Source organism: Verruconis gallopava (genome assembly GCF_000836295.1).
Source record: "Verruconis gallopava strain CBS 43764 unplaced genomic scaffold supercont1.2, whole genome shotgun sequence".
Lineage (NCBI taxonomy): Eukaryota > Fungi > Ascomycota > Dothideomycetes > Venturiales > Sympoventuriaceae > Verruconis > Verruconis gallopava.
This window is the reverse complement of record NW_015622138.1, coordinates 1,287,675-1,312,579: the sequence shown is the minus strand read 5'-3', so window position 1 is coordinate 1,312,579 and position 24,905 is coordinate 1,287,675. Positions and strand designations below refer to the sequence as shown.

The window sequence follows — 24,905 nt, the reverse complement described above, 5'->3', positions numbered from 1 at the left end:
TCATACTCCTGAAGCTCATACTATTCTAAGCCATAAACATAACTATCTTATTATATTCCTTCCTTAATAAGCTCTGGTTATACATTGTTCCCTTGCTCTAGGAAGCTGAACCCTTCCGAAGTGGCTTACATTAGTGAAGCTAGTCGGTATCGGGAAAGTATTCCTAACAACCGCGTTGTTTTGATGTCCGTTTTGGTGTTGTGGCCCGTGCGCAGTCAATTTCTTCCTACATGGTGACTCGCAGCCGCCTCGGCTAGATACAAAATGGAACATCACAAGGTCCAACTTGATAACGTCTTGTGACCATTCTCATTGAGTGTATGAAAGCAGACCTCTTCATCAAGTCAGGTCATGACTTACGCATAGCAGCAAGTTTTTCTCATTACTCTCATCGTACTCTTAATTGCTACATGCTAAGATGAAACCTATAGCACGCACATTTGTTGTATCTGGTGGCTGCAGTGGACTTGGACTCGCCAGTGCCCTGGATCTGCACCGTGCCGGTGCGTACATCTCGTTACTTGATTTAAATGCAGAAAACGGCGAGAAAGTAGTCAGACAATTAAAAGGCGAAAGAGTGAAATTTTTCGAAACAGATGTCAGCGACACGATAAGTGTAAAAGCAGCGATGGACCGGACTATGGCATGGGTGAAGGATACAGGGAAGCCGTTAGCTGGGCTTATCGCTGCTGCAGGCGTGGGTGCTGCTGCGAAGGTACGCACTCGATATTTGTGTATATGTTCTTGTTCTAGTTTGAAATGGTACGCTCAACTACACGCCCGTCTCATTCTAACAGAATCCCGCAGATATACGACGCGCGTTCCGGGAAACCTGTAGCCATTGAACAAATAGACTTTGTGCTTAAAGTTAACCTGCGTGGAACACTGGATCTAGTACGCCTTTGCGTACCACATATGGTCAAGAACGAGCCCTTGACTGAAGATGGAGAAAGAGGTGTATTGATTATGATATCATCATCAGCAGCCTTTGACGGGCAGCCCGGGCAAGTAGCTTATTCCGCGTCCAAGGGTGCAATAGCGGCGCTCACTCTGCCACTCGCCCGAGATCTTGCAAGACACGGTATTCGCGCCGTAACCATTGCACCAAGTTTGTTTGATAGCGCAATGACTCGAATAATGCCAGAGCGGGCGCGAAAGAGTTTGGAGCGAACAATGGAATTCCCAGTAAGGGCTGGCAAGCCGGAGGAGTTCTCGAGTCTTGTTATGCACATCATCGAGAATTCAATGCTTAACGGCACGGTGTTAAGGCTGGACGGTGCCATGCGTATGCCGAGCAAAATGTAACCTAGTATTAATGGTGTTCTGGCTCCAGCCAAAGACTGCTGGGTTCACTGCTGAGTTCAGTGCTGGGTTCATTGCCGGATTCATCTCTTGCGTTCCCGAATCCTGAATTTGAGACCATGCTTGTTGATACCACCAACCAAATTGCTCATCTTTGCACGCTGCAGTACAAGCTCCTGCTCAGCAAGCATAAGTTTCTCTTCTTTCTTCCGAACAGCCTCTAAAAGGGCTTTTCGTACTTCGTGTTGCTGTGCTCGCTTCCTTGTTGCTCGCCTCGCCGCTATTTCTGCCTGACATTTTTTTTCCAATTCACTTCTTGATAGCCTCTTCGAGACAAGCGAAGTTTCTTTGTCTTTTTCTTCATCATCGAAGTTCAATATTTCGTTTTGTTCGTCTACGGAGTTGACAAACACAACTTTTTTGGCTCTTCTCTCTGCATCTTCATCCTCATCTTCCAACTCATCTGCCCCGTTCTCAGTGCCAGTTTTCAGCGGCACTATTCTTCCCTCTGTGGAGATTTGGATCTCGGATTCCAGCTTCTCTCTTTCCCTCCTTGTCTTCTGTAGCATAACCCTAACATAACCCACATCTTGTGTCTTCAAAATTCGGACAACATCCGTGCTTAGAGCTTTGTTTCCTCGATCCGCAATTCTTTGCCCATTTATTGTTCTGGTCGAAATCATTCTGAAGCTGAACTCATCCGGGTTCGCTAATGCTGCTTTCTCTTTCAAGATCTTCAAGCGCTTCTGCTTTTCCTTGTGGTCCTTTGCACGAAGAGCGTAGTCCTTGTGCTTCTCAAGGAGACCCCATTTCTCACGCCCGTGAGGCTGGGAACGCTCTTTGTGATTGCGGCGGTGTACTGCATTGCGTATCGAGGACATCGTCTTGCGCGTTGCGGGGATTGTTCGTCTGATGGCTGCTGAAGACGTCGCGTAAGAAAAAAAAATTTGTGGCAGATTTACAGGGTCCAAGATTAAGGCTTGGCATCATATGTGGATCGAACTCCTACCTCTTTGCTTTGGCTCCAACAATCGTCTGCATACTCAACGATAAAAAGCACTTATGAGCAGTATGCTAGATGCATTTTGATGCCTTCACAAGGCGTTTGAACAATCAGAGAGGAAGTGACTTCGCACATGTTATTCGAATGTTGTATATACAAAAGCACAATGATTTAAACTTCTCCCATGTCTCTTAACGGTACGTACGCCGCTTCGTCTCCTTTCTTACGTATCAGCAGTGATTTTGCCCCGTACATGCCATCTTTGATGAAGCTAGAGATGCTGCTAATCAAACTTTCGGGGGGAGTATCCAGCTCCCCATTGGCAGCTTCATTGGTAGGATCTAAAACTTTGATGGACATCCATCGGGGTCTACTCCACCATCGAAGAGCCAAGCTTGACGCAACCACGGAAACGCTAGAGCAGGCCATTGCCGCACCTGCAGCCATAGGATGTAAATGTAGACCCCAAGGAAGGAAGAAGCCCATAGCAAAGGGTAGACCCACGACATTGTAGCCACACGCCCATAGCAAGTTCAACTTGATTCGGCGAAAGATGCTTTGACTTAGGTGGAGACTTGCTGGAACCGAAAGGAGGTCCCCGGCATTCATGAGAACGATGCTAGCCGCTTCCATAGCCACGTCAGTACCGCTGCTTAGCGCGATACCAATGCTGGCGGTGGCAAGAGCAGGAGAGTCGTTGATTCCATCTCCAACCATTGCGACGATTTCGCCGGGTCCACCCTCTGGTTTGGGCAGCTGAAGGTCTTCTATGAAAGTTTGCTTGTCGCCTGGCGCACAGCTCGCGTGAACATTTTTTGCTGAAATTCCGACCTGTCTTGCGACTACAAGAGCTGGAGTACGCGAGTCGCCTGTGACAATGCTTGAAGTGATGCCAAGGCGCCGAAGAGCCAGAATTGTTGATTTTGCAGATGGCTTGATCGTGTCAGAGAGTGCTATACGACCACAGTACACCCTGTCGATGGCGAGATGTACTACAGTCTCTCCTGCGGATGCTGATTTCGAGGCTTGAACTCCGTCCATGCCAGTCGACGAGCTTCGAGACTCCGTGTCTGCGTCTTCTGGAATCGCTATGTCGTGATCGTGGAGGAGCTTCAAATTACCGGCGAGCACGTCGTGACTTTGGCTGTTTGAACTGATTGCAGCCTCAACCTTTGCCACAATGCCCTTACCGACTTTGGCTTCAAAATCTCTAACGCTGCCGTCCAGAGCGCTTTCTGAGTCCAGCCCAAGATTAGTCTTCGCATGCAGTACTATCGCTTTAGCAATAGGATGCTCGCTGCTCATTTCGGCAAGACCTACTAAAGTCCACCAAAGACGACGCGTCTTGTCATCGGAGTCCCACTTGGCAGATATTTGAAAGTTGGAAACGCTCATTTTGCCTGCAGTCAGGGTACCAGTTTTGTCAAAGACGACATGTGTGACCTTGGTTGCTCTCTCTAATGTTTCACCACCTTTGATGAGAATGCCCTTCTCAGCACCAACGCCAGTGCCGACCATCACAGCCGTGGGTGTGGATAAACCCAGGGCACATGGGCAAGCAAATACAATTACCGAAATGCATAGCTTGACGCAGACCATGAGCCTTCCACCGCTTTCGGCAGCAAGAAAAATAGACGGGGGACTAATGAGGACGTGGCTCAAGATCATCCACGAAACGAAGGTTGCAAGCCCGAGAGTGATGATGACAGTGACAAAGTAGCCGGCGACCATATCAGCAACGCGCTGAATCGGAGCACGACTTGTTTGGGCCTCTTGAACCAAGTGGACAATCTGGCTGAGCTGAGTGTCACGTCCTGCTCTCGTGACCATTATGTCCAGCCTACCCTCTCCGTTCACCGTCCCAGCCATGACAGGTGCATTCTTCTTCTTGAAGATAGGCATTGCTTCACCAGTGACCATGCTCTCATTAACATAGCTCTCGCCTCGTAAGACGGTGCCGTCTGCTGGAATTTTGTCTCCAGGACGAAGAATAACTATGTCACCGACCTCGATCAACTCGGTAGGAATGATGATCTCCTCGCTTGCCGCGTGCCCGATGCTCGTTCTTCGCTCCACTGGTTTTTGATCAACATTATCCCAGACTTCTGCAGCTTTTGCCGCAGCAATGGGGTCTCGGTAGATCGTAGCCATTGATGGGGCAAGAGACATTAATCTTGAAAGAGCCTTCGACGTCTGTCCCTTCGCTCGATTCTCAAGATAACGTCCGAGGGTAATGAATGTGATCAACATAGAGCTGGTGTCGAATACGGTGCTAGGCCGTGAGTGAGGTGGTGTGAAGAACGACACAACCATCGCGGCCACGCTAAAAAAGAACGCTGCAGATGTACCTAATACAACCAAAACATCCATTGTAGGGGAGCCATGCTTAACAGATTTGAATGCAGAGAGATAGAAACGCCTGCCAATGCCAAACTGTACGGGTATCGTAAGAACCAAGCAGACTAGATCGCCAAGCCAGATGCCCGGCAATATTGGGATGCTGCCGAAATCAAGAAAAGGAAGAAACATAGGAAATATCATGCTCGTGAGAAAAACAGGTATCGCGAACATAAGAGAAGTGCGAAAGGCGCGGCGCCATTCTTGAATCTCTTTCGTCTTTGCAAGTGATTCCAGCTGAGCATTGTTGTCGTCAGCTTCTGCCACTAGTGCATTGTATCCGGCCTGTTCGATATATCCAACTATTGCACGGAGTCCACATGTAGCTTGGTGATGTGTAATAATAGCCCGACCCGTTCCAACCTCAATTCTCGCTTCTTCAATGCCCGGATGGCTTCTCAGAGAATCTGCAAGAGCATTCGCTTCATCTGCACCAGGGACACCGTAAACCTTTAGATGAACTGTATTCGTAGACGACGTTGACTGTGAATTCCCTTCCACAGACGAGACTACTCGCGCATCGAAGCCACATTCGTCAATAATCTCAGTAAGTCGAGTAGCACTGAGTTTGACAGGATCGTGAACAATGACTGCGCGCTCGGCTAGCAAGCTTATGCTGAATTGGAGCACACCGTCCAAGTCTCTGAAGCCTGCCTCCACAGCGGATGTGCAGGCTCCGCACGTCATACCCTCAATTGCCACGGTTGTGGTCAAGGTGTCATGTTTTTGTACGCCCTTGCTCCTGCGACTTCTTTTGTGCTTCGTGTAGTGACCTGAAGTGACTGAATCAACAAGCTTGGCGTCGAACCCAGTCTCTTCTATGATGGCAAGTAGGCGTTGAGGGTTGATGAGATTGGGTTCGTGTTGTACGACAGCGCGTTCGGAAAGCAAGGAGATGCTGAATGATTTGATGCCGTTCACATTTTTGAACGCGCCTTCGACAGCTGATGTACAGGCACCACATGTCATTCCTCCCACTGATATAGTCGTTGTACTCAGCTGGAGCTCATCTGTATCTTCCTCATCGGAGTCCAGCAAGTCGATGCGGGATTCACCAGACATAGACTGCGGTGTGTCGGAGGAGAGGATCTCAGCGTCGAAACCGCGATCTTCTATCATGTCCTTAATCTGGGCTGCTGAAATCTTTAATGGGTCATGTCGCACGACCGCGCGCTCCATGACCAAGCTGACGGACACGTCGTACACACCATCAACGTTCCTGAAGGCTGCTTCAACTGCGGACGTGCAGGCACTACAGGTCATGCCTTCGACCTTCAATGTCGTCGTTGCCATGTGCATTTTACGTGTAGATCTCTGCAGTCTCGAGAGATTCGAAGGGTGTAACCCGCCAGCAGGTACAGGATTATGCGAGATTTGGGCTGTCATTCTCTCCGAAAGTTGATTCCGGAATAACCGGGGTGGGAGGGAGGAGAGGTAATCAGCTCTTTCTCCAGGTGAGCTGCTTATTCGCAGCCAAAACGAATAGTGCGGGCAGATTATGAATACAATATGTCGGTCGGAGACAAAGGATAATGAAGCAATATGCAGTACGAGTTGCAGTCTCGACGGCGTGTAGTATAGCGTTGAGAGTCGGATTGTTCTCTTGATCAAACGCGCAACCGACCGGGGTGCTGGAAAGGGCGTTAGCGAAGGGAAGCACTGCGACTCAATCGTACTATTATGTGGCAAACCTTCTGATTCGGTTTGGTGGCCTTTGGCGAGCGCGGTGCACTCCACGCCCGTCTATTCTTAGATTTGTCTGCGAAGACTTTGCTCAATATACTTTGCAAGCAGGAGCACAAACACTAGAGGACACGCAAACAACTCGAATCAACTCGATCGAAATCTAACAGCGAAGCAGAGGCAAAGAAAGACCATGTCCGACGCTTGGCAGCCGGGTGCTGACTTGGCTTTGTACTCGAGGCTGCTCGGAAGCAGAACCCTCCTGTTTGACATCCAAAACTCCGCAAGTCTCGTGTCTTGACGACCACCGTTGCCATTACAAGCTCCCCTCGCCAGCACCCCATTTCACACTTGTTTCTCTGGGATCAGATGCTGGAAATAATTGAATTTATTTGCTCGCAACGTGTGCGCCGTGGGCTCTCTATCCTGTATTCTTTCAGCTCAGACGTGGGCTGCCATTCGTGTTTAGCTTGCAATGCTATGGCCACAAACACGCTTTGCGGGTTAAGACCGGCATCCGGAGATGAAATCAGAAGCAACCGTTGCAGGGATGCCTTAAGGAGTCTCTTGCATCAGCGTTATAAACGTAGATTAAGAAAACAAAGCCTCTGATCATCCATCTACTGGATCGCAAAAAGATCGAGAGCCTACATCTTTTACGACACGCAAGAGCTATGAGTCTCTAGAAAGAAAAAGAGGAAGGGGAGGGGAAGGAAATGCAATCCTGATCTAAAGCAGATCCAAGTGTGATCTCACGTTTCTTAGCCAAAAGCATGAACGTTGAAGCGTTCTTTGTTTGCCGGCACAACGAATGGCCGTGATTTGTGCGTATAGTGAACTCAAATGGCAAGAAAGTCTACGCTGTCCATCGATAGACAGCTGCGAACTTGACGTCTGTACTGGCTGCCTTGGTGGTATCAGCTTGTACTTTGGCAAGCAGCATCGGTTCGCCACATATCCCCTCCCGTACATGTATCGTCCGTGATGCCTACTGTTTGAGCTAATGTGACCGCAAACGCAACCACTACACTTCATCACCGTTAAGATTTTTTTCACACACTCCTTGCTCCGTCAACGGTTTGTCTGCCGATAGCTTGCCCAACTCCAGTCTGCGTTCATTTTCCTTTCGCAGCTCAACTTTGTACACCTACCAATACGGATTATTCATATGTGTGATCAGCATGGAACAACAACGTGCGATTAATGCGCTGGAGTCATACATTTTGCTGTCTAAAGATGCTAAATCCCCACGCGCGGCCGCTGACTTGGTATTAAGAGTTACCTCGGACCCGAACACCTTTGTCTTTGCTGAGTTGCTACATATGCCTAATATCCACGCTCTAAGAGGGTCTGATGAGTATTCACCGCACTACAAGCTGCTTGAGATCTTTGCTTGGGGTACATGGACAGATTACAAGGGTCAGTAACCTCGAGTGCTCTCGTTTTTGGACAAACATGACGGATACTGAGCAGCAATAGACGCGAATGGTCTGCCACAGCTTTCGCCGCAACAAGCGCAGAAACTACGTTTACTATCTCTCCTCCCACTTGCTAGTCGACAAGCCAGCCTTACTTACTCGTCACTTCAATCTGCGTTATCCCTGGACTCGCCCCAGGCACTTGAATCTCTCATCACCACCGCAATCTACTCCAATATCGTGATCGGCACTCTCGATCCCGCTCATCAAGTCGTCAACATTACTTCGGTTGCCCCTCTACGTGATCTGGCACCTGGTAGCATTCCTGCACTAGCAGCAGCTCTAGCACAGTGGTCCGAACAATGCACATACATGCTTGCACAGTTGGAAGGCGAGGTCAACACAATCAAGCATAACGCACAGAGAAGAGGGGAACAAAATGCACGTGTGCAGATGCTGGTGGACGAGAAGATTGCTCAGGCTGAGGAATCTGAAAAGAGTCGACCCAAACGTGGTGCATTGGATCTAAAAGACGACGACGGCGATGAGATGGAGGTGGATACCAGCCTGATGGGTGATGCTAGATCAAGGGCTGGCAGGATGAGCAAGAGATTGGGGATCGGTCGCAACGGATGAGAGGCCTGAGTGTACCTTAAGCGATACAGCTGTCTACCGCAGACTGCAAAGATTGTTAATCGAATAGTAAGCCAGCAGATAGCTACACATATCTATATAAGCTGATACAGACACTGTCAGCCTTAAACATGACAATCCATGCAATCTGGAAAGTACCTGTGTAACTTAACGGTGGGTTCAGACGGACAAATCTTCTATTTGGAACGCGACGACGCCATTTATGCCTCAAGGACATCTCTATATAATGTGGACAAATGGAACCCGATCATGTATCATGTATTTTTGCTCTATCTTCGATTTGCAGAGTAAGATTGTTCAGACTACTAACATCTAATGTCGAAATATGCAAGTAGCTTGGCTGCTTATTTCTGTTCATTCGTATCTAGCATCCATTATGTCGGTGAGATGGTTCCTTCTTTTGACAAACCTACAGTGCCAGGTAAGAACGGGCACAGTCACCTATGTTTAAGAACGGAAATCAGGACATATAGGCAGAGTAGTTGATGAATCGTTTTAAAAACCACTGAAAAATTAAGCATGGAGGTAAGAATGGACAAGCCGTAAATAGGCGGGATCGTTGCATGCCGGGATTAAGAAAGCGAAAGGCTGTCTCAAATGTTCCTCGCACAAGCACTGTTGTATACGTAACGTAATTTTTATGATTTGCACCTGGTCTGAAATAGCATGATACATTGTGAAATACTCATCGCTCAGGATGGGATATCCGAATTTTATACCGCCGGAGCTGAGGTTGCAAGACTCAACTTATTGAGATATCCAATGGCACGTGATGTTAAGCTTGCTTCTCGAAACTCAGGGCCTGACTTCCCTAGCAGGGTTAAAAGATCGCTGCGGAGTGGCCAAAACGAATCTGTCGTTGGGACGCCATCTCGCGAACATACATCAATGAACATTTCCGTGACATGCACTCAAAATAATAATCCATGAAGTCAACCAGTCGTAAACATGCTCGGATCCGACCCGAAATGCGCTGTCGATTTGGGTTCTGGCAATACAGAGCCTGAACATCCCAGCAGCTCAAATAGTCAGCATCGAAGCGAAATCACATCTACCACGGTGACGCGGTCTTCCATAGCAGTGGCATGCGTATCGTGCCGTAGTCGGCATTTGAAATGCGACGGGGCTGTGCGATGTGCTCGTTGCGTGAGCGAGAATCTGAGTTGTGTCTATCTCAAATCGAGAAGAGGCTGGAAAGGGCCGCGACGAACAGCGAAGGCCTCGATACCTCAAAGCGTCGGTCAGAATACGTTCGGTACGTATCAGTTTTGTAAAATTGAACTCGTCATATCCGAAAGTGCAAGCCAAGAACGAGATATCGACTGTCGCTTGCTACACCTCCTGTGAAACGGCACAATTCCTATGTAAGGATCCAGCTCAAGCTGCTTACTCGGTTGTTTGTTTGAATAGGAATACAAGCACAAGGTGCTAGAACCAACGTTCAGCAAACTGAGCTGCCTCTCGCAAAGACAGATGCAGCAGCGACCGTGCAAGAGCTGTCATCTACCACATCACCCGTGCGTTCGTCGCCTGACGATGCCATGAGACTTGGTTTTGATGTTCAGACTCCGCCCAGACAACTTGTACCAGCTGGCCCATTGACCCCTCCATCATTTAACGATGCTTCTGAAACTGGTCTGATGAATGCTTTTTATACATACTTTCACCCAACCCATCCTTTTCTACCACCCAATCATTGCTTAAACCTCTTTGACGGATGGCAAACCTCTCATCTTGAATTGGCTATGAAGTATATCGGATCGCTATATATCCCTTCGGCTAGGAGTGGGGATTACCAAAATGCGATTCAGCAGCTCGTAGCGCAGGATGCTCTTCCAATGGACGGCACAAAGGTGCAAACCCTCCTATTATTCGCGATTGGGCTCCACATGTCAGGCTTTGAGCAAGAGTCTGCAGAAGTCATGAGAGCCGTGGCTAAGCTGGCTTGCGATCTCGGAATGAACAGGAACGAGTATGCCGTCCATTTTGGCCAAGGTCAACCACTATTAGAAGAGTGTTGGCGGAGGACCTGGTGGGAGGTCTTTGTCTGTGACGGCTTTTTTACCGGAGTAAACCCCATGCACTATCAGCTTACTCTACACGGAATTAGGCAGGAGGTCTTTCTACCTTGCGAAGAGGACGAATTTCTTTCCGGGGTAAGTAATCTACTTCGATTCCCAGACCTTGCATGTACTCACGCTACCTACAGCAAATACCGCCTGTGTACAAGACACTCGAGGATTACGATTGTTCTGCCTTTGAAGATGAGTCTACAGCGTTTTCGTCTGCAACATACAGAATTGATGCTGTGCGGCTTTTGCACAAGGTTTGTGCTCTGCAAAGGATGCAGGCTGAGAATGCAACCATAGACGCCCAGCTTGTCGCACAAGCAGATGTGCATCTCGCGAATTGGTGGCTCCACTTACCACCGAACAAGAGATCGGCAATAGACAAGATGGGCAAAGTTGATGAGATTTTGTTCGAGGCGTTCATGATTGCTTATTCGTGAGTCGTGACGAGTTCGCCACATCCTTTGCGTGTCCATGACTAATTGATCGTCGCAGATGCACCATCATTCTCCATCGACCTCGTTCAGATTTAAATTCTGATGATGCGAGAGATGTCACTACATGTATTGCCGCACACCAAACACCAATACCGTCGGCAGGGCAGGAACTACACACTGCCAAAGCGCTCAAAGCAGCACATGATATCTCAGCGTTGATAACACTCCCCTGTCCTTTGCTTAAACACACACCATTTTTCTCTTGTGCCGTAGTTATGGCCTCGGTTGTTTTTCTCTCATATTGGTCATTCATTCTTACTCCCGATGATGATTCTGCCATCAAAGAGCATATCAAGCTCAACATCGGAGTGCTAAAGCGACAAGGTGAGATCTGGCCTATAGCACGAACGGTTCTTAGCCAGGTTCGAGGCGTAGCACAAGAGATTTTTCAAAGCAGGAAAGCGCTGATGAATGTGTATTTACCAGCTGTGACAAGGGAGGAAGCGTTTCAAGGCATTGTAGAAGAGTCAGGAACGCAGATGAACGATCAAAGTCTGTTTGGAAATTTTATCACGTTTGGAAACTTGGATGAAAGCGGCGATGGTGCATCAGTGGGAAGACATAATCTCCTCAATTAATCCAAATAACAGAAAACAAGGTAGCGAAGCATGTGCGATATAATATGTTAATCCTTTCAATGCTAACGAAAGTTCTCAAATCAGGCACAAACCTAAAGACAACTACAGGTAACCATTCCAACGCTTCTCATGGAACAACGGATTGGCAGGTTGGTAAGGTTTTGCCTCGACAGATTCTGTGAAATTACGGTAGCTGTCCATGACCACAACTCCATGAGTCCTCAATATTTTTTTTGCTTTTTTTTTGCTTGTTGAAGGGGTGAATATGAATACACAATGGAAAGATCGTTCGATGTCGCATCTCTATGCCCACACCTTCAAAAGTAAACATAACCATTTTTCTTAGCCAGCAGCCAGGTGCGCATGGACTGTCAAAATGCAAGGCTTAGCCAGTCTATTTTTAGTACGTTGATATGGGAGTGGGGGAGGTCTTTGACCCTGAGATGTACCTGCATACGGTAGCATCGAAGGAACACTACGGTTAGCTTTTGACTGGCTATTGTAGTGCATTTTACATTTGTTAAACTTTGCGAGCAAATCGAAACTATAGTATGGGTTCAAGAGTGAGAGGATATGAACAGAACTGTGTTATTTCACAGGCTGGATAAGAGTGATGGGTAATTCGCAGCAAAGCTGTGGTGGGAGGCAATCCCAGGTGGCGGGGGTTGGGAGGGGACCCGGTTGTCCACTCGGCGCTGCATCCGTAGCCAGTGAGGGTGTATGCCTGTGTATATAAGGAGATGCATAAGCGCTCACGATCACATTTCCTAAAATTTCACCTTTGTTCTACCATCCCAAGGTGGTTATATCCAGGAAAAAAAGGAGACGGTGACAACATCATCATGGCTGACATTCCTAAGCACGGTGACATTACATTTGAAGGTACGGAGCAGTACTTGGCGCACGTCCATTGATTTATCTACTGAAAACGAACAGACTTCATGGGCGTCTCGACTGCCTATTTCGAGTGGGCCGATGCGTATGATACGAAAGATTGGGAGCGTCTGCGACGTATTGTTGCACCAACACTGAGAGTAAGCTCCTCTGCGCCCCGCGGGCAGGCCCAGCTTGCCAGGACAGCGAACTGACGAAGTGATATGCCCAGATTGATTACCGCTCCTTCCTTAATAAGATCTGGGAGGCTATGCCTGCCGATGAGTACGTCAAGATGGCATCTGACAAAACTGTGCTCGGCAACCCATTGCTCAAGACGCAACACTTCTGCGGCGGCTCGCGATATGAGAAGGTGTCTGACTCAGAGATCATTGGCTGGCATCAGCTGTGGGTTCCCCACCAGAAGTACAAGAGCGAAGACAGCAAAGAAATCGAAGTTCGCGGGTACGCCCACAGCACCAATCAACATTGGTACAAGAAGATCGACGGCGTATGGAAGTTTGCGGGCCTCAACCCGGACATTAGGTGGGACGAATTTGACTTCGACAAGGTTTTCCAAGAGGGCCGCGAAGCGAAGGAAATCGGTGCTTGAACGAATAGCCAACGTAGATTGTGGTAATACTGTGTTAGTACGCAAGTTCAAGAATGCGTTGGATCAAATAACGGCACGGGTTAGTTGTGACTGTGCATCAGGGGAAAAAGCAATCACGAAAAGATCAATGAATCATTTTTATTCGTTCTGTTGTGGTTGACTTGTCCGTGGCTTCACTCGTTGTTTGTCTCTCTTTTAGCATGCTTTTTGAGGTATCTTGTGGGTCACGGTGAGAATTTCATGGATGAGTTAAAGCGCAAGACAAGGGAGATAAGCATGTCATGGAGATACGATTTGCCCTACAACCATAAGCCTACGCACGAAACAGCGTAAAAATGAGCACGACTAGAGGCCTCTCGCCAGGCACTGCATGACACAGATACCGAGAAAAGTCCGCAGTGTGGACACACACAATTTTTTTTTTAATTTAATTTTTTTATTTTTAATTTTTTTTGTGGCAGGCTGGCTGCTCAAAAATGGACCCTGAGCTAAAGGAAACTTTCGGGACTGAAAGACGGGTCCCCCCGCCTCCTCTTATGATGAGGGACAAATGAGAAGAGCCGGAAGCTGGCAGCAGCGGGGTTCTCTCCAGGAGGTGGGAAAAATCCGAGCTGTGTGTTAATGTTTGGTATGTGCGGAATGGGAGTGCAGGTGGGTGAAGGAAGTATGATGGGAGGAGATGTGTCAGAATGGCGGCAAAGATGATGCGCAACAAAACTAGTGCAAGGCGAATGATGACGAAACGGAACCAAAAAAGAGCACAGAGAGGGGATGCGCTCCAGGGATGTTTGGGCAGCCTCGTGGTCGCCGTTGCCGATGCACGAGGAGATCTGGGAGTCGTAGCAGTTTTCGTAATGAAGAGTGGAGCATGAGAGCCGAGATAGGAGGAGGCTATTTATAAGAATAAGATGGCGTCATGCTGGGCTCGCTGTGCGCCACGATGATAAAAGTACATGGTGAAGAAGAGAGTGCAAAGAGGGCGGAAGAGCGGAAAGGTAAGATTTGGGAAGCAGTACGGAACAGAGTTTTGTGTGCGACGGACAGCCAGAAAGATGAGCAGCGCGTGCACGTAATGATGGGAGAAGGCAACTGGCTAGGTGCCGCAGCAGGTGGGCGGCCCACTCGCGTCGTACTACTGTATGTATGGTAGATTGAGGCTGATCGTGCGCACGCTGTGCATTCGGCTGGCCTGGCTCTAGCAGTCGCTTATCCTCTTTCTCGTTCGCGCTCCGGCTGGTGCTGTTCTTGTTGGTGTTGGTGGTGTCGTCAGGCGGCATGGACGGACGGGTCGAGATAAACCTTCTCAACATGGCCATGGATAAAGCCGCAGGGCTTCGCCTGAATGGTGAAAGCTTGGGACCGGTCGGGATGCGCTGATCGCTGGCGACGATGCGCTCAGGCGTCGCATGGAAATGAAGGCCGAAAAGCGCGCGCGGCGGGCGTCACGTGCGAGCCGCTTTGTCGCGCAATCTCAGTGGGCTGCGGGCGGCGGGCGGCGGGCTGTGGGCGCTGCCGGGCACTGGGCTCTGGGCTCCCGGCACTGCTGGGCACAGGTGCACCGCGCACTGGAACTGAGAGGCCCCTACGACCCGGACCAAAGCACAAACTCTACACTAACGTACCGATTTGTAGCCCGTCCCACACTCGACTCTGTCTCCGCCGCTCTCGCGCTCTCTTTCCTCTTTCTCTCTCTTCTCCTCTCTGCCTTTCCTCCTTTGCTTCAAGCGGTTTCGTTGCTTTTCGCATCGTCCTCATCCCCATCATTCTCATCACAGTCCTCCCCCCCCAAGTCCTCCTTCAGCGTGGTTTCCTTCCCTTCCGTCTTGCATTGAACACTTGGGCGCCGGCAATTTTGTCGACTTCGTCATCAGGTAAGTGCCCACAGCCAAACATCCAGTCCGCACCGCAGCGCTTCCCAGCGCGCATTGCATCGTCGCCGCCGCCGTCGCCCACACCCGAGCCGGCAGTTCACGTCTCCCCACCTCGTCTTGCGCCAGGAGAGCCGCCTCACGGGCGCGCTCGCCTTATGCGTCAAAGCTCCCGTCTCACCCACTCTTCCATCGATGATCAAGAGATTCTGCAAGATGCCTCAAGTCCCTTCGCCTCTTCTTCGCCGTGAGACCCAGCTCTTCTCCCCGCGCCCTCCGGCCACCATCAGATTTGGTCTTCTTAACCCCCGTCTACTGCGTCTCGCAAACCGTGGCTGTCGCCGCTGCCATCGCGCTTGATGGATCCGGCGCCTGCCCGGTTGCACTGGAGTGACCAGTGACGGTGCGACAAGTGATGGGATAGCGCAACGGGCTAACGTGGTTGTATAACTTTAGGTTTCGCGACTGAGTGTTTCTGCTACTGTCAAACATCCACTTACACCAACGACGACACGGCCGCATTCTCTTCGAGGGCTTCATTGCTACTGCGCGTACTGGAGTTTCTTTGCCGTTTTCCCTGGGACCAGCTATTATATAGTATTCCTTTGAGATTTACGGTCCGTCCCAAACTCCAGTCCTTCTCTTCGGTCTCTCATAGCTTTCAGAGTTACTACTCGTGTGGGCCACACCTCCGCTCTCAACATGTATGCACGCACGGCTGACTTGCAGTCACTAGCTATCCACCTATATAACCTTTTGCGCTCTCGATCGGATCTCCTCCGCGTCGGCATCAGAACGCGCAACTCTTTCAGCACGTGCACTGTACACCTTCATTTGCGCCCTTTATCGAAATGAGCTTCCCTCAAGGCAACGCTCCCCTCTACGGCGGTGAGCAGCCAGCAGATGGCAGCGCACCTGGCGTCCCTGTCCCAGGTGCTCCAGGCCTCGGTGATGGACAGGCTCAGTTCACAGCTGGTGCAGTTCCAACGCCCGCTGCTGGCACAGGTACCCCCACCAATCCAGAGGGAAAGACTACACTTTGGTTTGTTATATGCACTACAGCTTCAACAAAGAGCATTATGACTAATATTTGCGCAGGATGGGCGAACTGGAGCCTTGGATTGACGAGAATTTCATCCGAAGCTTGTGGTATGGCATGGGAGAACAAGTGAATGTCAAGATGATCCGAGACAAATTCACTGGGTCAGTTGAGAGACCTGTTAAAGGCAATACCCGTGCAAACTAACCATCATCCAGTTCAAATGCCGGCTACTGTTTCGTTGACTTCCAAACTCCTGAGGCTGCTTCTAAAGCACTGGCTCTCAATGGGCAGCAGATTCCAAACTCGAGCCGTCCCTTTAAACTCAATTGGGCATCTGGCGGAGGTCTTGCGGATCGCAAGTGAGTTGCGAACAGCGAGGTTGTGGTTCAACCGATGACTAATCTTTTCTTAGCCGCGATGAGCGAGGTCCAGAATACTCCATTTTCGTGGGCGATTTGGGACCCGAAGTCAACGAGTACGTTCTGCATTCGCTTTTCCAAAATAAATTTCCGTCCTGCAAGTCCGCCAAGATCATGTCCGATCCTATTAGCGGCATGTCTCGCGGCTACGGCTTCGTTCGATTCACCGATGAGAGCGAACAGCAGCGCGCTCTGACCGAGATGCAAGGCGTCTACTGTGGCAACCGACCAATGCGCATTTCTACAGCCACGCCAAAGAATAAGAGCGGTGGCGCAGGACCGGGAGGTCCAATGGGCATGCACCCTCCTGGCATGAACATGGGCATGGGCTACGGGATGGGCGGCGCTCCCCCTCTTGGTTTCTACGGATCCGCTGCCGGGCAAGGCGGAATGCCAATGAACCAGTTCACAGACCCAAACAATACTACAGTCTTCGTCGGTGGCCTGTCAGGTTATGTGACCGAGGACGAACTGCGTTCTTTCTTCCAGGGCTTTGGTGAAATCACTTATGTCAAGATCCCTCCTGGGAAGGGCTGTGGTTTCGTCCAGTTCGTGCAGCGCCATGCCGCTGAGATGGCCATCAATCAGATGCAAGGCTACCCAATCGGCAACTCACGAGTTCGTCTGTCTTGGGGACGTAGCCAGAATAACTCCGGTCCAGCCGGTACTCCATATCGGCCGGCTCCTCCGCCGCCAGTCTATCCGAATATGGGTATGCCTCCTGCACATTACGGCGGCTTTCCTCCAATGAAGGTATGATCCACAGGATTTCATTTCTGGTCACAATCCATGTGCTGATCACTTTAGAAGTAAGCATTTCTAGGTTCTATCACTGGCTTCTTTGCAGCAACTTCAGCGATCACGACTTCTTCAGTAATGTCTGCTCATGATGATGCGCATTATCACGAATCTTCCGTTGGAGTTTGTCTTGATACGGCCAAGCCGAAAAAGTCTCACACTGCAGCAACACATTTGCTTTTCCTTACACTTTCTTTCACTTGCTCGCGTTTCCGCACCATCAATCACCATACCCCATCCGTACATTGTCATTCTTACGCGAATGCTTTTCGGCAACATCGGGCGGCTTAGAGAAAACAACTTTTTCTCTTCATGCACAGTTTTGTACCAACAATATTCTGGGTTGACCGCAAGGCCTCACCTTTCCGGAGCTGCACGATGATGGTTCAATCACCAAGAACAAACGACGTTTTCATTTAGGTCGAAAGGATTTGCTAAGCACAATATGGACAAGGTATGATCAAAGTCATACTGTTGTACCAAAATCTTGCCCGGGTGCAAATTCGCGAGACCTGCCATGTTTGCTTGGTCTATCGACTGAGTTCGCATGAGCTTGGCTCTCGCTCTAGGGTTTGCGTTTAGAGTTCAATGCGAAACTTTTGAGCATATTTCAACCCCTCCTTTTTTTTTTGGCAATGTTCTCAATTTTAGTCGATGTGTTTCAATGGCCTGCCTCTCGAAAATGAAGTTCATTTGTGCATGAAAAGACGTCTTATACGCTTTCGCTATGTTTCTGTTCTGTCGTTACTTGCCCTTCGTTTTCGATTTCTGCCAGTGCTTGCTGACTTATGCAAGCCATTGCTGAACAGTCGTGCTAATATGTTTTCTCACAACAGCTCCTACAGCTACGCCTGGCCTACGTCAGCCGTCTCCTCACCTTTCCGCACGTACCACCCGGCAACAGCGAATACCGGTATGTACAATGCTGCACTCGCCGCGGTCAGTACTGTCGGTGCGGTGCAACACACTACTGCTGATAGCCTTTCGTCTCTGCCCGTGGACGATGCGCCTTCAGACGCCGTAAACCTACTTTCATTGAACTTGAATCTTTCCTCCGAGGGGAACGATGCAATCGCTACTGTTCGATCATTTAGGAAACCCAATGTTGTTAAGAGTCTCACAATTGCAAGTAATGGAGAGGTTAAGAGCATTGGTGCCGGTAACCTGTCTGGAACACTCCGACCTGAAAGTCGCGGCACTCCTGCAACATCAGCAACAGCGACATGAAGTTTGGCAGCAAGAGATGTTGGACTGAAATTTGGGAGTGGAGCAGATTTGGATCGCATGTGACAAGGCACTTTGAGGAGTTTTGGATAATGATATAGTTCGAGAAGGAATTGCTACGGCAAATCATCGGCGTGCAGTAATGTTCGGCTAAAGGGACATCAACATGGATACCGGCACTGATGATTGTGCTGTTGTTGCATGGGCAGGAAGGCGTAAAGACTGGAGATTGTTGGGTCGCTATGATTGGCAGATCCATGTATTCTAGTACTGATATCCAACGCAAGAACCAACGTTCTCTAGCGCCATATATGGCCTGAGCCGGAGGTTCAACTCAGCCAGGCAAGTTTGATGGTTGTCATCACATCAAGACGGCAGCCTTTACAACTTGATGGGACTGCTTGTAGTCAAACGAAAGCTCATCATCTACTCATCCTGCAGTCATGTCTTCGTGCCACACCAAAGATGATACAGAAGACTCGTGGAGTAGCTTCTTGGTGTCTATGGTGCACACCCTGCAGGCGTGGCTTCACACGATGGGCCGACAATGGGATTTTGGGCATGGACATCAACCGATACCTCTATCTGAATGTATTGCTTATCCCCAGAGGTGTGAACCCGATAAAAGAAAAAAACCGAACTTGTAAAACTTCAGTCAAGAAAGATAACTTCAACGTTAAAGAGGTTGATGGTTTGAACTTATTCAAGTTACACATAAGAGTCCGCTGGACCCTGAAGAATGAAAATGAAAGGTATCCTACCCGGACGCCATTTGCTCTGCTCGCGTGCTATGTTGTGGAAGACTTGAATGACTCGAACGCCAGCAAAGGGGCTGTTGCTTCAACCTAGCCCATATCGCTTTCCGCCGACCGAAACAAATTTGGTATACAAAAACTAAATATTCACTCGATGTTCCCAGCGTGATTCATGTGAGAATGAGTATTTAAAGAGGCCCTGTGAAGGTTCTAATGAGAACGAAAAATTATACAATTACGGACTTCACGCCCGCAAACTGACCCGTCCATGAAAAGCAAAACCAAAGTACATGCTGGGGAATATCAAACGCGCAAAGATGTAAACTGAATTTTTTTTGGGAATCTTCAGATGTCTGGACTTTCTAATCCTGTCCCACGGTGAGAGTTGGAAAGCGGTTACCGTCACAAGCACATCACATATCATATCCAAAAATGACCTGGTTCATTTCGAGAATGGACTGAACTGCAATGCGCTGAAGTTGCATGTCACTCATTTCTCGTTCGATGGAGACCGGGCGCATGATAGTGGGCGCAAAGACAACGGCAAGATTGAGAGGAGTCATCTATGAGAGTGTCGTGTCAGCATACACATTGCTCTTGTGGGCAATAAGAAAACCTGTACAGGGATCGGCAGAACTTACCAAATTGTGCTTCTCATGGGCCATAACTTTTGCGAGATGAAAGACTAAAAATTCCAAACAATCTTTGTGGCTCTTGGGCAAGGCATTGATGGCAGCCTTCATGGGCTGCGCCCGTGCCTTCTGATCTTCAATACGTGCGCATTCGAGGAGGTGTTCGTAGACGTCGTAGGTAATGAGCGGTGTAGGTAGCTTGCGAAGATACTGCTTTAATGCAGACGTCACAGCATGAATGTCAAGATCTGGGTCGGATATATCGTAATCAACATCCTTCTCGAAACCTGCTCGAATTTGATTGACTTGGCCGGTTCCGCCACTCTTGCGGTAGATACCTTCCACGTCCATACCTCGAAGCTCAACTTCCTCAATGCATCGGCTTACAATACTGGGGATGACGCGCTTCTCGTATTCACAACGCAGGCTGAGATCGGTGCCGAAGACAAGATTTGAATCACTGACTAGATTCGTGTTGCTGCTGTTGGGACCACCCTTCAAATGCTTAAGATGGCCTTTTTCCGAGCGCTCGCCTCTGAAAAAATCACCAAATTTTTGACGCCCCGCAGCGTCAGCCGGAGTACGCGTCTCGTTGCGGCTTTGATCGGTAACTTGAGGCATCTGGTTGTAGGGAGTGCCCTCGAGATTATAGGGCATGCTGTTGTTGCGCTCGGCAGAACGGTCCGTCCGCTCGGCGCCGGCGAGTTCCTTTCGGACATTGCGCAGCCCTTTGACAAAACCTTGAGTGCCCTTCTTGAACACGTTTGGTCTACCTTTTCCAATCTTGACCACTTGGGGTGTCGCGACGACGAGAGGTTCTGAGTCTTGATCTGTGGCAAGTGTGGTCTGGGAATAGTCCGTAGATGAACTCAGAAGTTCTCGCAGGTCGTTCGAATCTTGCCGCACTCCATGCTTGTTTTGAGAAATGTACAAGCCTAAGCCGTTGGCCATCTGTCGACCAGCATCGGCAGATCCATCGGCAGCATTGTGGCGTGCGCTGGCTTTCATGTTACCCTGAATGCTAGCGATAAGCTCATTGTTATGCTGTGTTAGTTGATGATTGCGTGCGCTAAGCGATTCATATTCTTGGAAGCCTTTATCCTTCATCTGAATAAGATCGTCAATCTCGCTTGTCAAATCATTTCTCTTCTGCATAAGCTCCTCGATCTGTTTCCCGAGAGTGTCTTTCAGCTTCTGCAGGGCCGCAGCGAAATCACGAGTCACTCCTGACTTTAGCTCGTTGACGTCCAGAGCTTGATTTGAATCTTTGGCTCGGCGTAGATGCTCAGTCATAATTTCAAGCTCGCGTACGACGAGCTCGCGCTGTGTGTCCAAAAAGGCCATGGTTGACCGCTTCTCCTTCAGCTCTATATTAACCTGTGATATGTCGACGTTGTTTGACACGAGCGTCTGCAAGCCATTCTTCTCGAGCTCAAGTTTCGCGATTCTTTCTTGAGCCTGACGTAGCTTGTTCTTCAATAGAATGTTCTCTTCATGAGCATTCGGAGACGTCGCTGACGTAGGACTGCTGATCTCCATCGAGCCGTTCAGCGGTGATCGTGGCCACTTTTGCGACTGCGACGAACGCTCAGACCGTGGAGCCCGATCGCTGAAGCTTCTCCCGTGCTTGACAGCGTTTGAAACCTTGCGGAACATACCCGGCTCGCTGCTCTTCTCTCCGCCTCCCATTATACGTTCGAACTCTTCCGTCATGCTAAACTCTCCACCAGTGCTACTGCGGGGAAGGTTGGGCGACTTTTGGGTGGAACTATCGCTGCGAACAGTGCTTGTCGATGCACTCGGTGCATGTCTGGTAACAGGAGGAGCCGGAGGGGGGGCTCGAGGCGCGGCAAAGATGTCCGTCTCAGATGTGTTCTGAACAGTGCCCGGACGGCTCGGGGCACGAGGTGGCGGCTCAAACTGTGTTTTCGATTCGGGAGATTCGGTCTGCTTGGATGTGAATCGGCTACTTTGGGATGCTGACGACGGGACAGCGCGATCGTGAGTTGTCGGAGGTGTTGGTGTTGTACGTCCCGATGAACCCGCGGAGCCAACCTCTTTTCTCGTGACGGAGGGTTTCAAGGCTGAAGCTGCTAGAGAGTCACCTCGCTTAGGGCGCTCAACCTCTTTCGTGGGCGCCACAAGACTTTGCGGGGTGCCAGGACCAGGTGAAGGCCAGTCGTCAGAGACGTAGGATATACGCTCTACCAGACGAGGAGCTGCATCCAAGTTGCGCTTATTCTCGCGTGCTTGGTCGTTGCGCTCAACCACTTGGCTGCTCGCGGCGGTCGTAGAGCCCTCATTCCTAGAATTTTGTCGCGGTGTAGAGGTTTTTCGTTGCTTAGGCACATCTTGTAGTTTGAAATCTCCTTCGGTCGACGAGTCCTGTAGAGAAGTGACCTGCGCATTGGACCGGTTCTGCTCGTCTTGACGTTTTCTCATAGTATCACTAATGTGTTCGGTGGCCTTACGGTCCTTTTGTTGATACGCTATATGTGGACTTGTCCCCTGGTTGCGCTCCACTGATGAGGACCGTGATTCTTGCTTAAGAGATTCCCGCAACGACGGTTCTCTTAGAGACGTGGATGCGGGAGTACGTCCGAAGTAGTCGCGAGAAGTACCCTTACTCTCCATCTTACCTCCTGCCTCTGAAAACTCCCCGCTTCTAGGTGGAGGTGACGCTTCGCTCACGGAATCCTTAGGGTCAAGCATGAAAGGAACACTTCCGAAGAAGTCGGTGCCGTTGTCTGCATACGACAAGGTCTTTGAGTTTGAGGATGTGCGATTGTTGTTATTGTTGTTGCTAGCGGTGGTACCTTGGAAAGTAGATGCAGGTAGCAAGATTTGATCGTCGTCGGTTGCTGTGGACTCTCGTTAGAAAGCCAAGTCGTAGGCATGTCGTACACTCGTTTGCGAATTTAGATGGACAGATTTCTTCGGTCATTGTTTGGCACGACATGAAGAGACACTTACCATCCTTTCGAGTCTTGGTAGCACGGCTTGAAGAGGCGCCGCCCGAGTAAACGGAGTCGTTCAGCTTGTCTGACGACGGCGTCTCGAGATCTGGCGTGTCGAATGCGCTGGGTGGGATCTCATGTTGCGGAATGTCAGGCAAAGATTTGTTAAGACCGTTGGAGGCAGGCGTGGGGTTGCGTGTCGCTTTTTTGTTCTTGCGTCGTCGTGCCATCAGACTTTCATGACAGCTCATGCAAAAGATGCCATGTGATGTGCGAGCGTAGCGCAAGTTGTCAATCTTGCGTTTACAATTGCGGCACCGAAAGCAATTGGCGCAGAAAGCCTGATCGCCGGTCAGGATTGCAAGGTCCTCGATTTTGTTGTTGCAAGCGCTGCAACTGTACGTGCAATTGTTGCAGATGAGCGAGCCGTCGCCGAGAAGGAGCAGGTTAGCGTCGGAATCGAGGAGGGTGCCGCAGGTGTTACACCGGAAGCAGTCAATGTGCCATCGGTTGCCAGCTACGCAACGATTCAAATGCACGTTAGCAATCTGATGCATATCCCTAATCGCTCTCTCCAAGACCGAAAGAGCGAGCGCCGTGACGATGGTCATGGGTATGGGCAAGGCGGGGGCGAGGGTGAACGAGCGGTAGAAGCCAGACGGTAGGCACGAACGCAAGTACACCTGGGGTCAGAGGGTGTGGACGAGAAGGTGGAGAGAAGAGTCGGCCAGGCGTAGAGGCAGCCCACAGGCAAGTGTGGACGTAGTAGGTCAAGCATTCGGCTGCGAGCCGCACATTCGGCGAAGAGAGCGGCGAAGACAGCGACACAAGCAACAGGGAGACGGCATGGGGACGGGGAGGAAGGGGGATGCGAATCGAGGCGGTAACGGTGGCTCCTACCTAGCTCAAAGGCCTTGCCTTCTTCGAGAATCTGCGTCGGGCATCGTCAGTCACGCTGTCACCACTCTTCCATCGCGCCGACACGCATCCTCTGGACGGGGACAGTCCATCGCCAGCATCGTTGCCATACCTCTCCACATCCTTTGCACGGGTACACGACATCGTCCGGATCGATCGAACTGTCGGGAAACGGGCTCGAGGCCTCGAGCGTGGCCATCGGTCAGATCGAGCCGGCAGCGGTCGCCAGGGAGCGAGTGCAGGTGCGTTTTCGAACGTGCGAAGGGGCAGCGTATGCGTGCTTTGCGTGCGTCGCCGTGGCTCTGGCGATGGTCGTTCACCTCGACGTTCGCCCAACGGAGGTGCGAAGCTCCGGCGCCAGGGCACGAAGACGTGGTCCAGCCGATGCGAATGGGTGCAGAAAGCCAAAATGGAAAAGCGAGCGCGATGCTCACATCAGACAGAGGATGGCAAGAAGAAGCACGTCACAAACCGCCATCCGCAACGAGGAGGACGGGGCCAGGGAGGAGGTGATGGTGGTGGTGGTGGTGGTGGTGCGCGGTGCAATCGGGGAAATGAGAAGCGTGTAGGCCGCGCTGGTCAAACGACGATGAGGATCCCCTCCGCCCCCGTGCACCGTGCAGCTCGACCCAGCGAAAGGCTTGGAGGCCGTTGATTCTCTGCTGCTAGCCCGCAAACGGGACAGCGCCAGCAGCACGCATTGGCCCGCGACGGCTGCAGGCTGGACCGCCGGGCGTGGTGGGTGCAAGGAGATGGGGGCTCGACAGGAGATCGCACGCACACACGCCTCCGCTTGGGCTGAACGACGCCGTGCAGCTCTTCGACGTCCCCTTGCCGGCCGGCCTGCTTGACAGTCGCTGTCGACGCCCGCGGCCGGTGCTCTGCACATCTGCTCGTGGCCGTTCGGCTCGGAGCCAAGGTGACGCTTGCTGTCGTCTTTGTGACGGCTGCGCATCGCCGGCCGGCTGCTTCGAGCTTTGCGTTCCTGGCGTGGCCCGCGGCGAAATCGACCCAAGAAGCAGCAGGACTGGACGCGTCCGTCAGCTTTTCCTGCTCGCCGCGACGACGGCGGTCCATCAGTCAACGCTGCGGGGACACTTCGCCGTGCACCACCCTAGAGCGTGTGGGGGGGTTCTTGCTGTGCATGCTCGTGGAAGAGCCCGTTGACACACGGCCTCCTTGCGTCTCCTGATCTGCTCCCTTTT

At 50.5% G+C, this 24,905-nt stretch overlaps 9 protein-coding genes across 14 annotated transcripts; 6 read left to right on the top strand and 3 right to left on the bottom strand.

Annotated features, from left to right (window-relative positions):
- Positions 1–83: 83 nt before the first annotated feature.
- Positions 84–1,467, top strand: PV09_00940. Of its 4 annotated transcripts, XM_016353768.1 has the most exons (4): positions 84–368; positions 432–503; positions 577–715; positions 808–1,467. In XM_016353768.1, the coding sequence occupies exons 3-4, from the start codon at positions 629–631 to the stop codon at positions 1,303–1,305; spliced, it is 585 nt and encodes a 194-aa protein (XP_016218921.1). In that variant the 5' UTR covers positions 84–368; positions 432–503; positions 577–628; the 3' UTR covers positions 1,306–1,467. The 4 variants fall into 4 exon arrangements, with proteins under 4 accessions (XP_016218921.1, XP_016218919.1, XP_016218920.1 ...); XM_016353766.1 differs by having other exon boundaries at positions 84–318; positions 370–715; XM_016353767.1 differs by having other exon boundaries at positions 432–715.
- Positions 723–2,221, bottom strand: PV09_00939 (uncharacterized protein). Its single transcript, XM_016353764.1, has one exon. The coding sequence runs from the start codon at positions 2,181–2,183 to the stop codon at positions 1,386–1,388; it is 798 nt and encodes a 265-aa protein (XP_016218917.1). The 5' UTR covers positions 2,184–2,221; the 3' UTR covers positions 723–1,385.
- A 194-nt stretch (positions 2,222–2,415) lies between these two features.
- PV09_00938 (uncharacterized protein) lies at positions 2,416–6,335 on the bottom strand. Its single transcript, XM_016353763.1, has one exon. The coding sequence runs from the start codon at positions 6,086–6,088 to the stop codon at positions 2,477–2,479; it is 3,612 nt and encodes a 1,203-aa protein (XP_016218916.1). The 5' UTR covers positions 6,089–6,335; the 3' UTR covers positions 2,416–2,476.
- Positions 6,336–7,284: 949 nt separating this feature from the next.
- On the top strand, positions 7,285–8,789 carry PV09_00937 (uncharacterized protein). Its single transcript, XM_016353762.1, has 2 exons — positions 7,285–7,804; positions 7,865–8,789. The coding sequence occupies exons 1-2, from the start codon at positions 7,567–7,569 to the stop codon at positions 8,437–8,439; spliced, it is 813 nt and encodes a 270-aa protein (XP_016218915.1). The 5' UTR covers positions 7,285–7,566; the 3' UTR covers positions 8,440–8,789.
- A 516-nt stretch (positions 8,790–9,305) lies between these two features.
- Positions 9,306–11,668, top strand: PV09_00936. Of its 2 annotated transcripts, XM_016353760.1 has the most exons (4): positions 9,306–9,712; positions 9,868–10,613; positions 10,667–10,962; positions 11,022–11,668. In XM_016353760.1, the coding sequence occupies exons 1-4, from the start codon at positions 9,406–9,408 to the stop codon at positions 11,599–11,601; spliced, it is 1,929 nt and encodes a 642-aa protein (XP_016218913.1). In that variant the 5' UTR covers positions 9,306–9,405; the 3' UTR covers positions 11,602–11,668. The 2 variants fall into 2 exon arrangements, with proteins under 2 accessions (XP_016218913.1, XP_016218914.1); XM_016353761.1 differs by having other exon boundaries at positions 9,306–10,613.
- A 650-nt stretch (positions 11,669–12,318) lies between these two features.
- Positions 12,319–13,472, top strand: PV09_00935 (uncharacterized protein). Its single transcript, XM_016353759.1, has 3 exons — positions 12,319–12,483; positions 12,538–12,635; positions 12,707–13,472. The coding sequence occupies exons 1-3, from the start codon at positions 12,342–12,344 to the stop codon at positions 13,085–13,087; spliced, it is 621 nt and encodes a 206-aa protein (XP_016218912.1). The 5' UTR covers positions 12,319–12,341; the 3' UTR covers positions 13,088–13,472.
- A 2,334-nt stretch (positions 13,473–15,806) lies between these two features.
- Positions 15,807–17,229, top strand: PV09_00934 (uncharacterized protein; the record flags this gene model as incomplete). The annotated part of the gene is made up of 5 exons (XM_016353758.1): positions 15,807–15,997; positions 16,054–16,158; positions 16,213–16,356; positions 16,410–17,169; positions 17,227–17,229. The coding sequence occupies 5 exons, from the start codon at positions 15,807–15,809 to the stop codon at positions 17,227–17,229; spliced, it is 1,203 nt and encodes a 400-aa protein (XP_016218911.1).
- Positions 17,230–18,033: 804 nt separating this feature from the next.
- PV09_00933 (uncharacterized protein) lies at positions 18,034–18,441 on the top strand (the record flags this gene model as incomplete). Its single annotated transcript, XM_016353757.1, has 1 exon — positions 18,034–18,441. The coding sequence occupies one exon, from the start codon at positions 18,034–18,036 to the stop codon at positions 18,439–18,441; it is 408 nt and encodes a 135-aa protein (XP_016218910.1).
- A 652-nt stretch (positions 18,442–19,093) lies between these two features.
- PV09_00932 lies at positions 19,094–24,271 on the bottom strand. 2 transcript variants are annotated; one of them, XM_016353755.1, is made up of 5 exons: positions 23,813–24,271; positions 23,683–23,713; positions 22,799–23,299; positions 19,835–22,686; positions 19,094–19,756 (listed from the first exon to the last, which is right to left on the bottom strand). In XM_016353755.1, exons 1-5 carry the CDS (start codon positions 23,897–23,899, stop codon positions 19,607–19,609), a joined length of 3,621 nt encoding a protein of 1,206 aa, XP_016218908.1. In that variant the 5' UTR covers positions 23,900–24,271; the 3' UTR covers positions 19,094–19,606. The 2 variants fall into 2 exon arrangements, with proteins under 2 accessions (XP_016218908.1, XP_016218909.1); XM_016353756.1 differs by having other exon boundaries at positions 23,683–24,271.
- Positions 24,272–24,905: the final 634 nt, after the last annotated feature.